This window comes from Canis aureus, chromosome 20 (assembly GCF_053574225.1).
Source record: "Canis aureus isolate CA01 chromosome 20, VMU_Caureus_v.1.0, whole genome shotgun sequence".
In the NCBI taxonomy this organism is placed as follows: Eukaryota; Metazoa; Chordata; class Mammalia; order Carnivora; family Canidae; genus Canis; species Canis aureus.
Window position 1 is genome coordinate 42,855,013 of NC_135630.1, and position 14,562 is coordinate 42,869,574.

A 14,562-nucleotide genomic window follows, 5' to 3' on the forward strand; every position below is an offset into this window, starting at 1 on the left:
TAGCTATGGAGTATTACTTAGTCATAAAGAAGAATGAGGCATTGCCATTTGTGACAACATGGATGAACCTAAAGGGCATTATGCTAAGTGAAATAAGTCAGACAGAAAAAGACATATACCATATAATTTCACTTACTATAGAATCTAAAAACACAAAACAAATGAATACAATGAATAAAACAAACAGATACATACATTCACTAATATAGAAAACAAACTGTGGTTGCCAGAATTGTGAGGGGTGGAGGGAACAGGTGAAATAGGTGGAAGGGAACAAGTAGTACAAACTTCCAATTATAAAATAAGTCATGGAATGCTATGTTCAGAATAGGGAAAAGAGTCAATAATATTGTAATAACTTTGTATGGTGACAGGTGATAAGTTGATCTATATTGGTGATCACTTCATATTGTATAAAAGTATCAATCACTGGGCAGCCCTGGTGGCTCAGCGGTTTAGCACCACCTTCAGTCCAGGGTGTGATCCTGGAGTCCTGGGATCGAGTCCCACATTGGGCACCTTGCATGGAGCCTGCTTCTCCCTCTGCCTGTGTCTCTGCCTCTTTCTCTCTCTCTCTCTATTAAATAAATACAATTTAAAAAAAAATATCAATCACTATGTTATACACCTGAAACTAATATAAGGTTGCATGTCAATTATAACTCAATAAAAAACAGTAAGTAAACAAAGATGCTTGACTTGGCTAAAAAAAAATTTCCAGGACTGTGATTTCCACAGGTTTCTAATCTGGAAATCTAATCCTTGGTGACATACTACAAAGAACTAAGAGAGTAATGTTAGGACTCACTCTCATCAGGTGGCAAGTACAGATTTCAGGGGTGATTTTCTGGATACCCAATTTCCTTTATTTCAAGCATGAGAGTTCTAGGAAGTCCAGTGGGAGAAGTATTTTTAGATAGATGCGACTTTTGATACATTTTAAATTATATCATCTTGGTAACAAATGCTCCCAAAGGCCAATGTCCTAAATTGTGTATCTGATCCAAAGAATTTCTCTTTTAGAGTGGCCTTCTGTAACTGGCCCTATTTATATCTTCATTTCCAAAGCAAAGATACAGGAAAAATCAGTTAGACAATAAAAATGAATAAATCCAGGAAAATACACATTCTGGCTTTCAATTATCCAGTGAGTCTGTGAATCTCCAAGGAATACTGAAGAGATGTCATAAGAACAAATCAATTTCCCTTAATAGGGACCATAACCCAAGAGTTGCTTTTTTTAAAAAAAAATTAATATTGTGTAATTGACTTTTTTTACACCATGCTGTGCCCATAGCCTCTGTGGAAACTTAAACATTATTCAACAGGACAATTTCCTGAAAAACCTTTTGAAAGTGGTCACAGACTCTGACCCTACTCTGGTGCCCTGGGTCTGCCAGCATGCTGTTTTATTACCTTTGGAAGGTTCCATGCCAAAACGCAGGCCAAGAATTAGAGCTTAAAGCAAACGAGTTCCATAAAAATCATTTTCTGCCTTCTTTCAAGAAGAGAAACGGTCACTTTTCACTCAGCAATCCTGTGTATCTATTGCTTCTCTCCCAACCTCATCTCCTAGCTCTTAAGGTAATTGGTAAGAATCATAGACTGTAAACTCTAAAGAAAGGATTGCTGAGATCACTTATTTTACCCCTTTCCATACCAATGGGAAACCCAGCTGCCAAATGTCCAAATGACTGTTCCAGGACCACACAGCAAGTGGCAGCATCAGGACCTGAAGGGTACACTACAAGCAATGAACCAGGGATGAATTTTACAAACTTCATAACAGTACAGCAGTCAGCGAACAATCTGAACAGAGACCCTGATTACACTGCTGAGCCACCAAATGCCAGCCCCAACTAGAGTAGATATTAGTAATCTTTTAGAACATTTAGGCTCCCTTATTTGTAACTACAAATATCTAAATCACTTAGCTAATAAAATGGCCATTTCCTTTTAGTTACTGGTTGTTCTCTTTTGTCACCCTACCTTATTTTCCCCCACTGTTTTCCGTGCCACTAATCTTTTTAAAATTCACCCTCAGGAAGCGTATGTCACTCTTATTTACACTGAACCCCACTCTGACTTCAAAGTGAATGTCTATCTTTTTTTGTACATATTTTTATTGGAGTTCGATTTGCCAACATATAGCATAACACCCAGTGCTCATCCCGTCAAGTGCCCCCCTCAGTGCCCATCACCCAGTCACCCCAACCTCCCATCCACCTCCCCTTCCACTACCCCTTGTTTGTTTCCCAGAGTTAGGAGTCTCTCATGCTGTCTCCATTTCTGATATTTCCCACTCATTTTCTCTCCTTTCCCCTATAATCCCTTTCACTATTTTTTATATTCCCCAAATGAATGAGACCATATAATGTTTGTCCTTCTCCTACTGACTTACTTCACTCAGCATAATACCCTCCAGTTCTATCCACGTTGAAGCAAATGGTGGGTATTTGTCGTTTCTAATGGCTGAGTAATATTCCATTGTATATATAGATCACATCTTCTTTATCCATTCATCTTTCAGTGGACACCAAGGCTCTTTCCACAGTTTGGCTATTGTGGGCATTGCTGCTATAAACATTGAGGTGCAGGTGTCTTGGTCTAGACTGAATGTCCATCTTAACAAAATTCTTACAACTCCCTCTGCAAAGACCCCATTTCTAGCCTTTAAGATCAAGCCCTGATTCTGTTTTTAAAAGTAATTCCATGTGTCTAACATTTTTCTATAACTCATTTTACACAAAGTGGAAAAGAAATAAACACTTGTTATTTCAGATATTGACTTTTATCATAGATTTGTTTTAACCCATTATAGTCTCTTAATTCTTTTCTTTCAAAATTAGTCTTTCATTGCTTCCATTGGTCAAGTTACTTGCAGCTTAAGATGCAATTGGTAGATAAAGGGAGTAAAATTGGGGCAGAAGTAGCAATTTAAAGTTTTTCCAGTATATGCACCCATCATGCAGACATGATATGCCTTAAAGCTTATCATATGTTTGCATCTTGAAAGAAGCATAAAATAAATGTCTAGTGAAACAACCACCCTTCCCAGTATCTATCACTAACAACACATGCACATCTTTATTAAGCATCCCCATCTTTAACTTCCTAAGAATAATTGTCTTTAAATTGTGTGTCTCTTTTGCATTTGTATACCATAGAATAAGATGTCTTTTTACTAGACTTCTTGACTTTTTTTCTTGCCTGGATTTATAATTGGAGCCAAGCTCATCCCTAAAGAACACATAAGCCCTTGGTAATTTCTCTTCTTGAATCATCATTCATCCTTTCCATCACTAGAAAAGTGATTTGAGTGTCTATAATGTACTAAGTCACTAAGTTACAGAGTTGACTAAAATATTTCCAATTGTCCCTTTGGTTTTGAGGTAAATGAAGTTTCATATTTGAAGTTTTAGCTCTTAAGCTAAGTGCTATGAAGAGACAGGAGGAATGAGACCTGGTTCTATTCTACAAATCAGAGACCCTAGGAGTAGGACTGGCCCTCACAAGAAAATTAGACAATAAGCATATGTGAATGAGAACTACCTGAGTGGAACCAGTTAAGACAGAGCAACTGTCAAATGTCTAGAGTATTCTGCTTAAATGTTGTCCTCCTTGGGGATGAATCAAAACCAGAGCATCCCTAGGGTCTAAGTAAGAGATCTCCCCTAGTAGTAAAATTGGATTAATGGATTAATGCTGAGTTGACAGCTGCAGTGGTCTTTCTCTCTCAGGTAGATGGTTATTGCCGCAGAAAATCTAGGATTATCTCCACAGAAAATATACATATGATACTTAATCAGTGAGCATTCAGTAAAGATCGAACACAAGAGCATCATCAGTCAGGTTCCCATGAAGCAATCATCTGAGGGCTCCTGGGCCATGAAACCAGCCCTAGGTGGCCAACCTCCAACAACCCTGTATCTTAGAAGTTCTCTCTGCCCTGAGATACCTAGACTATGCCTCTACCAACTATTTTACAATTTTAACCTATTCCTGATTCTTTGATTCTAGGGTACATTTCCATCCTCAGCTCTTTGTTGGATTATTTATGAGGTCTAATTTGTAATTCAAAAGTATTCAATGTGCTACCATTAAAGCCTATGAGAGAAAAAAAATATATAGTTTGGATTTCTTCTTTTCAGAGAGACCCAGATAACTCTCCCCAGAGTTGGAGGGTGGAAGTAGGGTACTAGAACTTCCTGCTTGCTGCTAGGTCTCTAAATATAGAAGGTCAAAGGGAATGACCAAATAAAAAAAGAAAAAGAAAAAAAATACTTCCTTTAACTCCAGAGTTGCCCACATAGAAAATACATAGAGTTATATGCTAATAATCAATTTCTTAAAAAAAATAAAACCCACAAGTATGCTCAAGCACTAACAAGTTGGTGATTTTTTTCCATTAAAACTAAAATTAAATAGAAGGCCAGAGTAAATTACCCATTTCATTCTTCCTTCCACAAAAAAAGACACTTCATCATTTCTACTGTGGGTGTAGTTGAGCCTCAATACATACATTTGTATTGAATGGGTCATTTACATTGTTGCCTGCTGGAGTTTTTCTTCTTTCAACTTAGTAGGGAATATTTGGGATCTTTATTACTCTAAATAAATCTACAAAATGTCTCTTGCTTGAGGCTCTTTATTTTAATTTCAGATGAATAAATCACATTTGGTTCCTGCCATCCTATTAAGATAAGCATGGACCTAAAAATAACAAATGTGTTTGAAGCCAAATGTTTTCAGATTAAGTAGGGGTAAATTTCTCTGGATGACCCCCAAATCAAATTGACATTATAATATTTTGGGAAATTTTGAGAGTGTTTTTTGAAGGACACAAACCTGTTTAAATGAGAGGTAGAGTTATTTTCGAATCATCCATGAACCTACTTATACAACATGATTCAACTCAAGCTTCCTGTGGCAGCAAATCCATCTTTCAAGTGGGGATGCTTCCCCAGCTATCTTAGGGGCAATTTTATATCTTTGAAGGATCATCTAATGTCTTCATCTATACCATGCTTTATTCTAGACCTGAATTTCTCATTATCTTATATGCACTTATACCTAAAAGTCTTAAAGGCAGTTCAAATCACATCGATTCAGTAACTGATTCTTCCTTTGCCCTCACATCTTCACATCTGCTCCTCCTTGGGAGTGAGATCAAACACTGCCTGCTCAAGGAAGCCTCTGGATTTCTGAAGGACAGTCTCCTAAAACTTGTTTTACAGATGCCTCCACCTAGCCCCATAGAATAATCTTGATAAATATGTGTGAATTTTCTTTCAAACACAATTTGGAGTGAAGAGAAGGGGATGAGGCCCATAAGGTTTTCAATCGTCTATTTAAAATATTTATTAGGTTAGGACCTAAACATACCTTCTGTGCTGGATTAACATAGTCCTTTAATTTAAAGGATGGATAAATTTGATTAAAAAAAAAAACAGGAGAAAATCATGTGTATAAAGTTAATATAGTTTTACTGTGGCATTTTTTATGTCTCCTAGCCCTAGAAGACCTGAGTTCAAATACCAGGCAACTCCTTAAGTAGCTAAACATGTAGATCGCATACAGGTCACCTAAATAAACTGTTATGCTCATAAATCCTCAAGTACAAAGTCAAATATGAACCTCAATGATCTTCTAGTTCAGTTAACCCAGATAAATTTCTGGACTTAGTTCTATTAGTCCCTTTTGCTACTGAACAAAATTCAACTTAAAGACAAGAATGCTACTTCACCCAGGGCTTCAGAGCTACAAGAAGCCTAAATGCTTCCTTGCTCCTCTAAAGCAGCAGCAGCAGCAGGCTATAGTAAGCATCCTTTGGGATACTGCTCAGCCCACCAGCCCCCTGAGTACTGTCCAGGGATGACCTAACTGTTGAAGCATGTGGCAATACCCAATTTCCAGAGCTCTGATTTATTCCCCCCTATGCTGAGCAGAGGGCATGACTTCCAGGCAATACTCTTATCTTGGCAGGGGTTTGAGACTGTCTGCATCTCTAAAACAACCCCTGGTGGGTAATTGAGAAGTGACATTGATGGGATTCCAGGGTGGCCCTTATGCTTACACTTGCCCTAGAATACAGCTATGATTTAGAAATCCATCCCAGGGGCTGAGAGGAGGGGGAGATAATGTAAAACGTGCTGGCCCTGGTCTCCTTTGACCTCAGCAGAGTGGGGCAGGGGTGCAGGGCTGGGAGACCATGTGCTCTTATTGAGTTGGCATAGCATGAGGTTTCCTTTCAGAGCTTTTATTGCTATTACAGAGCACTGAGCTCTCTCTGTTTGCTACACATTCTATCCCCCAGAGATAGCCTCTTTTTCTCCTGAAGGGACTTAGAAAACAAATCACAGTTCTTATTTTATTTGGTGTCCACCATTAAGAATTCATGCAGAGCAGTTTTACTTGTTGCCAATTAAGATCTCCCAGTGGAAGTCTATGATTACAGCAAAGGCAACCTGTTTAATACTCAGAATCTCCTTAGTCTACATAAATTAACCCCATGAGGGTAGAGATGTGCTAATTCTTAAGATGCCTAGATAATTTGATTCTAAAATCCAAAATACATAGAGGGTAAATCTCCAAGAGCTCTGGGCTTTACTTTTCTCAGGGCGTATGTGCTTTTGCTTCTTAGTTCTATTCTACAACTCTAAGACAATTTCTAGATAAAGCACGAAGAAAGACTCTTCTTTTGCCAGGGACAGAGTAAGAGCATACACCCTCTCAGTAAGCAATTTTAATATCACTCACATTTTATAGAAATTAAGATTAGAACCGAAATAAATTTTATGCAGTTGTGCCAACTATCTCCCCCTCCCCCAAAGTGTGTAAATATATTGAAATTAGGGAGCACATGAATGAGTATTTGGAAGATAGATCATTTCATTCCAGTATACACTCTTAGATAAATACCCTTTTAGGGGCACCTGGGTGGCTCAGTCGGTGTAGCGTCTGCCTTCGGTTCAGGTCATGATCCCAGGGTCCTGGGATTGATCCTGGGATCCAGCCCCATGTTGGGCTTCCTACTCAGCCAGGAGCTTGCTTGTCCTACTCCTCCCTGCTCATGCTCTCTGTAACTATCTCTATCTCTTTTCCCAAATAAATAAAACCTTTTAAAAAAGGTAAGTAGCATTTGAATCATGGAAATAAAATACTTTTTGTCCATTTTTTTTTGTCTTACCTCTTTCCTGAGACTAAGAATCATAGATAAACCAGAAAGCAAGAGTAAAACTCTATTTTAAAGAACTCTGGAAGCACAAAAGATTGCAAATAGCCAAAGCAATCTTGAGAAAGAAGAAGCCGAAGGTAGCACAATCTAAAATTTCAAGATACACTATAGAGTTGTAGTAATCAAAAAAATATGGTATTGGCACAAAAACGGACACATGGCCAATTAATCTATGACAAAGGAAACAAGGATATACAATCTCTTCAATAAATGATGTTGGAAAAACTGACCACATACATGCAAAAGAATGAAACTGGACCACCAGTTTCTTTCTTACACCATACAAAAAACAAACTCAAAATGGTTTAAGGACCTAAGTCTGAGACCAGAAGCCATAAAACTCTACTAAGAAAATACAGGCAGTAGTCTCTTGGACACTATCCTTAGCAACATTTTTATGGTTATGCCTTCTCATGGAAGGGGAACAAAAGGAAAAATAAATTCCTGGGATTATACCAAAGCTGTTGCACAGCCAAGGAAAACATTGACAAAACAAAAATTGACCTACTGAATAGAAGATATTTGCAAATGATATATCTGATAATGGGTTAATATCCAATCTATTTTAAAAACTTATACAACTCAACACACACACACACACACACACACACACACACAAAACACACAAGTAATTTGTTTAAAAATGGGCAGAGAATCCAAATAGACTTTTTTTCTAAAGAAAATATACAGATGGCCAATAGACACATGAGAAGATGCTCAACATCACTCATCATCAGGGAAATGCAAATGAAAACCACGGTGAGATATCACCTCACACCTGTCAGAATGGCTAAAATCAAAACAAAGTAAAAAGTTTTGGTAAGAAAGTGGAGAAAAGCGAACCCTTGTGAACTCTTTGTAAGAATGCAAATTGGTGCAAACACTGTGGAAAACATTATAGAGATTCCTCAAAAAATTAAAAATAGAAATACCATATGATCCAGTAATTCTACTACTAGGTGTTTACCCAAAGAAAACAAAAACATTAATTCAAAAAGATACATGTACTACTATGTTTATTGCAGCCTTATTTATAACAGCCAAGATATGGAAGCACCCTAAGTGTCCAGTGATAAATAACATACGATTTTACACAGACACATACATACATAAACACAAATACACTCTGAAATATTACTCAGTCACAAAAAATAATGAAATCTTGCCATTTGCACCAACATGGATGGACCTAGAGGGTATCATGCTAAATGAAAAGTCAAAGAAAAGCAAATACCATGTGACTTTACTTATGTATAGAATCTAAAAAATGGAACAAACAAAACAGAAATAGATGCCCATAGAGAACAAAATGGTGGTTGTCAGAGGGGATGGGAGATGGGTGAAAAAGGTTAAAGGGACCAAGAGGTACAAACTTCATTTATAAAATAAATAAGACAGGCGATGTAAAGTACAGCATGAGGATTATAGCTAACAACATTGTAATAATCCTGTAAGCTCACGATGGTAACTAATGGTGGTGAGCATTTTGTAATGTATAGATTTGTTGAATCACTATGTTATACACTTGAGACTAGTAACATTGTATGTCAACAATACTTCAAGTAATTTTGTTTTTCAAATTTGTATACATTAAAATTATAATTTTATTGCTGGAAAGGATAGGCCTTAGGGACTTTTATATTAACCAGAGATCTATATATGGTTTTCAGTTAGGTATCTTACTCCCCTTGATGATGTAGGAAACCATCACTTTTCCCCTTGAGGAAGCAGAAGTTAAATGCTTTATTAGGGCCAGCATAGCTTGTAATCAATAGCAGTTCAGATTCTTGGAGTTTTGTATTGAGGCTTGGGCTACCCCAGGAGCAATTTTCATTTTCCTACCCCTCAAGAAAATGGTGAAGAACTAGAAATTGCCCTTTTCCTATATTTCCATTCCCCTTTTACTAACAACCTGGACTTCTCACACTGTTAGCTGATCTTCAATTACAGTACCCATCCCAGTACCAGTGAAGTAAAGTAAGAGGGAAGAAATAGTTACAACAATGTTTCTGTATATTTCATTATTGAACTGGATAGATTACTATTTCCCAAAATATGTTCCTTTTAGCTTTAATCAGAATAGATGCTGCAAGAAAGATAGGATTTTTTTAAGAACTCAAAATTCTATTTTATATCCTATATTTGAAATTCATAACACATTAGCCACTTAAATGGCTCTGAGAAGTTCTAGAATTCAAACATTCTAAAACTTGATTTTACCTATTTTACCTAGTATATCTCAAATTTGACCACAGAGTTACTTATTTTATTTTATTTTATTTTATTTTATTTTATTTTATTTTTGAGTTACTCATTTTAAACATACACACACACACACACACACACACACACAACAAAACACCTCTAACATCGACCAAGGATATTCATTTTTCTTAGAATGTGCTTGAGAAAATGCTCACAGATCATTTAGATCACTAGTCTTCAACATGGAGGAAAGAGGATTCTGAACTCTGGAGACATTTTTGATTGTTCCACAGAGGGCTTGGTACTGGCATGTGGTGGGTAGAGGCAAGGGATGATGCTAGACAACTTATAATGCACAGGACAACCTTATTCCCAACCCTCAAGGAAAAGACTGGTCTGGCCCCAAATGTCAATAGTGCCTTGACTGAGAATCCTTAGCCTACATAGAGCTTCTTCAAATGGGATTCTGATCTGTGATCTGTAGTCTAGAAGCTGGCACTCTGTATTCACCAGATCTTCTCATTTAATTTTGGCTGCATGGAATTATTCTTTATGTACAGACTATTGATAACACTGTCTCTAATTCAAGCCATGAAACTCTGAGGTGAACACTTGGATATTGTCAGGATGAGTTATTAGCAAGCTGCTAGGTATTTCTGCTATTTTACTGGTTTCTACTTATGTTCTTGGAAGCTTTCTACAATATATGTATTAAATACTATAAAATGATCCAGATGTATAATTAGAGAAAAATAAGGTTAAACATGTATTTGTACGTGTTATATAAACGTATTATTTTAACCACCATGTGTTTCAAATAATCTCAGTGTTCAGTAATTTTAAATATTGGCTTTACTGATAGATTCTTTTTACAGAAAAGGAAACTTATTCTAGAGAGGATACCCCGTGGCCAGTTTGGGGAGGCCAGGCCAAGAGTCCAAGTCTCCAAAACTTTCAGGCCTTTTTCTATTTCTATAGTATTAATGTTGCTTCCATTTTTCACACTTACTTTCACATGTGATATGAAAGTGTCATTAACACTATAAATATTCATGAATTCAATTGGTGTCTTCCAACTGTTTGTGTTTGTTCTAAACTCTTTTAATTTGAAGCTGAGAATGGATAAAGATTTCTATCAATTGTTAGAAGAATTTTAAGCAGTTGTTTCCTTACCATCTCTCTTGTCAGTCAGTTGTATTTCACCAAATCAGAAATGGTAGATGATTTAAAAGACATTAAGTGTAAAAGAGCCTTTTCTCCTATTCTTAAATTTCCACATTAAAACAAATAAACATAGAGAAATTTAGCATCCCATTTCAACATTTACTACTAAACTAATTGTCACTGAGGATTTTTAGTTTTCTTCCTCAAACAGGGAGATGCAGAGCAAAGTAGGTCCACCCAGACTTGTACTCCAGTCTTATACTAGATTTTAGATTCTGACTCAATCTACTCAGATGAATTCATAAGAATTTTCTGTTGGTGTCAAAAAGTGTCTTTTTTGAGCTAAATGCTCATTCTTAGACAGCTATATTTGAACTTCAGATTCTTTTGCAATTTGAAAACTAGAGACAGATTATATATCTATTTCGGTAGAATACTAAACAGGGCACCAAAATAACTAGTTATTTTGAGAGTATAATTAGGACAAGTATTTGTGTCACAGCAGATGTTTATACTATAAGACACAACTACAACCTATTAAAGACTAGTAGCCATCTCCATGAAAATAAGGAAAGACTTATTTTTGTATCTGATCTTGTATCAAATCTTCAATTGGTCCCATTCTTTCATTATTAAGCAAGTAGCAATAGTATACCATGTGTCTATAATGCTTTTGATCAATCCTTAAACATTGTGGCCATAAATTAATGCTGAATACAATTGTTGTTGGAACATCTAAGTATTCAGGATTTGTCTAAGTTATATGTAGGTTAAAATATAAATCGAAGGCCATCAGTTAAGATCAGCAGCAATGATAATAGCCCACTCCGTGAAAATTGCAGCAGCTACAAATCAAAGGCATAATACAAATCAGAAAAAAGTTTATACTGACTTATGAGGACATTTGTTCAACTTCAGACAATCCAATTGTGCTTGAATACGTGACATGCTATTCCTGTGATCCTTTGCATCATAGATTGTACTTTAACTCAAGAAAGTATTTTAAAAATTTAATTATAACCAGAAAGAATTTCCCCGCGCTGCTCACTGTAACTGGCATATCCTTCACCCAAAAGCAATTTGGCTAGAATTGCAGTTATGATATTGTCCCAGCCATCAGAAAGCCTACCACTTCAAGTCACTCAAGATCTGTTTATAAAATATAACCAAAGATAATTTCATGATTCAATAAATAGTATATAAATCTGCTATTATTGGTTTTCATTTTCTTTTCAATACTACCCATTTCCATCTTCTCCTTGGTAGTTTCTGACTATTGAAATATCATTACTGCCCTTTATTGTTATTCAAATGAAGTTTTTTTTATTAGATCTTCTGCCACTATGTATAAGGCTTTGCTTCTTCAGCAGCAATAATTCTATTTCTGAAGGAAAATAGAAGTGATTGCACACAAAATTCTGAGCTCTTACTTTATGTTAGGTTAAGTCTATGCCTGAAAAATTGGATTTTCATTTAATCCAATCCAAAAAGATCAAAAGATTTTTATTAGCTTTCTTACCAAAGGAGGAAAATAGGCAGGTTTTTTTGGTTCAAAGACCCATGAAATCATAACTCCTCCCCAATGATGTATATAAGACACACTTAATGACCGAATTAAACTCTAATTTCTTTCATCAGATGGTATTCATCATTTTTTGTATATATTTTTCTTTTAAAAGAAAGGGAAAACCAAATATCCTATATAAATGGTTGAAAGAAAATGTTACAATTCACTTAAATAATGTTTTATATCTTGGAGGAGATCTATGAGAAATATAATCTAAAAGATACATAACTATAAATACATTGTTGTGGCTTTATTAATACAATATGTTGATTAGCAAAAGAAAACTTAATTGACACCACGTATAGCTCTCAAAAACACATCTAACAGTTTCACATTGAGGTATATAAAATTAGTTCATTATGTCTGCTAACAGCAAGTGGACTTAAAAATTATGTATTGTAGTATCCTATCAGCAGTTTTTCCATGCACAGAAATGGAAGAACCATTGCTAGAAGCACAGTCCTATTTTTTGGCAGGGAAACTAATATAAAAGACAGACCACATGAAATTATTAGGCATTTTGACCAAGAACTACCATCCCTGAGATAAGACAAATTTCAAGGTTATTGGGATTTGTTACAAGATGCATGAAGAAGGAGCAGCATTGCCTGGTACAAAGACTGATGGTGATACATTTGGATGAGATTGGGCAAGAAGGCCACAGGGTTAGCAAATATTTACCCGCCACCTCTGTGTATAAAGAGAGCACTCTCCTCCAGCTGCCAAGAGATAAGAAATAAAGGACTTCAGGGGCTTACTGACCCTTGGGAGAGAAAGCTAATTACATTAAACAATTCTGGTACAATGTGAGCCATCATGTAATTAAATACTAGCAGGTTTATTCCAGATACCATGAGCCATAGTAATTTAGAAAAAGAATGGCAGATTCCATAGGAGTACCTATGCAGAGCATGATCACATGGACCCTAAAGATCTAGAATATAACAACACAATCATTTTAATCAGCTTCGATTCCCAAGAGGCACCAGTGAACAAGTAACTTGAGAATATGCCTTTTATGATATTAATCTCTTTTTCCAGTTTACCTGCACCAATGTTCTCCTATACACTCCTTCACTGAGAATCAGAACCCACCACATAGAAAAACTAAACATGAGAGACCTACAGAACAGCATTCTTAAAATATTCTCCTTTAATATGGAGAGAAGCAGACATTTTAAGCAGCTAGACTCAACTTTTCAATTACAGAAAAAAAGCTTGATCTTGAAACAGACAAGGATTGAAAAACAATTTGGATTGTAGTTACGACAACATAAGTTTGTTCTGTGACCTTGGACAAATTTATTTCTTGACCTTAACGAAGTGTCATGATTTTCACCATCCTCCTGGCTCTGAGCAGGTCTTTGACTCAAGGACAACTTCTGGCACTGTTGCTTTACTTTCATTAAAGGGATACAATTCTCTAAGGAGTCTCTGGTGATTTCTGCTTCCAAAGGTGCTTTTGACACCATGTGTAAGAAGAGACAGTTTGCCATCTCCTTGCCTCCATGATCGTCATGAAAACTGTCAGGGCTGCTCTAAGGTAAAGACATGGATTTCACTCACCTCCATAGACTTCTATGTTGTTCCTCGAGCTGAGTTAGAAGATGCTCAATGTATTTATTGGAGTCCATATATTCCTATACATGCAGACATACAAAGACAAATAAAGCCTCATTACAATAGGCACCAACATTCAGACTATATTTCTCTTTATAGGATTTTTTAAAAAAATATTTTATTTATTTATTCAGGTGAGACACAGAGAGAGAGGCAGAGACATAGGCAGAGGGAGAAGCAGGCTCCCTGCAGGGAGCCCAATGTGGGGCTCTATCTGAGGACCCCAGGATCATGACCTGAGCTAAAGGCAGATACTCAACTGCTGAGCCACCCAGGTGCCCTAAGGGAAAGATGTTTGACAAGATAATCCCTGGTCTCTCTAGTTCTAGGAATTAATATATCTGTTACTTATATACAGAGTTCCCTGGAGATAAATATTTTCTCCATATTATCAGATCATTCTATAAACAGAGAACTGGAGTTCTATAGAGTCAGCATAGAAACCCTCTTATTCACAGAAGAAAGGTAAATTTCATAGTCATCTACATTGTGGTCCATATATTCAACTATATAAAAATAAGCAAGCCAAGGACACTGGGTGGCTCAATCAGTCAAGCGGCCAACTCCTGATTTTAGCTCAGGTCATGGTCTCAGGGACCTGGGATCAAGGCCCATGTAGGGCACTTTGTTCAGCAGGGAGTCTGAACTTGAGGATTCTCTCCTTCCCTCCGCCCCTCCTCCTGCTCACACTTGCATGTACATGTGCTCTCTCTCTCTAAAAATAAATAAATAAATCTTAAAAAATAAGTAAGTCAATGTTGCTGATTTT

General features: G+C 36.5%; 1 protein-coding gene across 11 annotated transcripts in view; it reads right to left on the reverse strand.

The window, feature by feature from the left end:
- The window catches only part of NCKAP5 (NCK associated protein 5), a 964,576-nt gene that overhangs the window by 602,496 nt on the left and 347,518 nt on the right, over positions 1-14,562 (reverse strand). For all 11 annotated transcript variants that reach the window (XM_077861464.1, XM_077861463.1, XM_077861465.1 and 8 more), the window contains one exon: positions 13,740-13,813. In XM_077861464.1, coding sequence (XP_077717590.1) covers positions 13,740-13,813 — 74 coding nt within the window. The remainder of the gene's footprint in view (positions 1-13,739; positions 13,814-14,562) is intronic.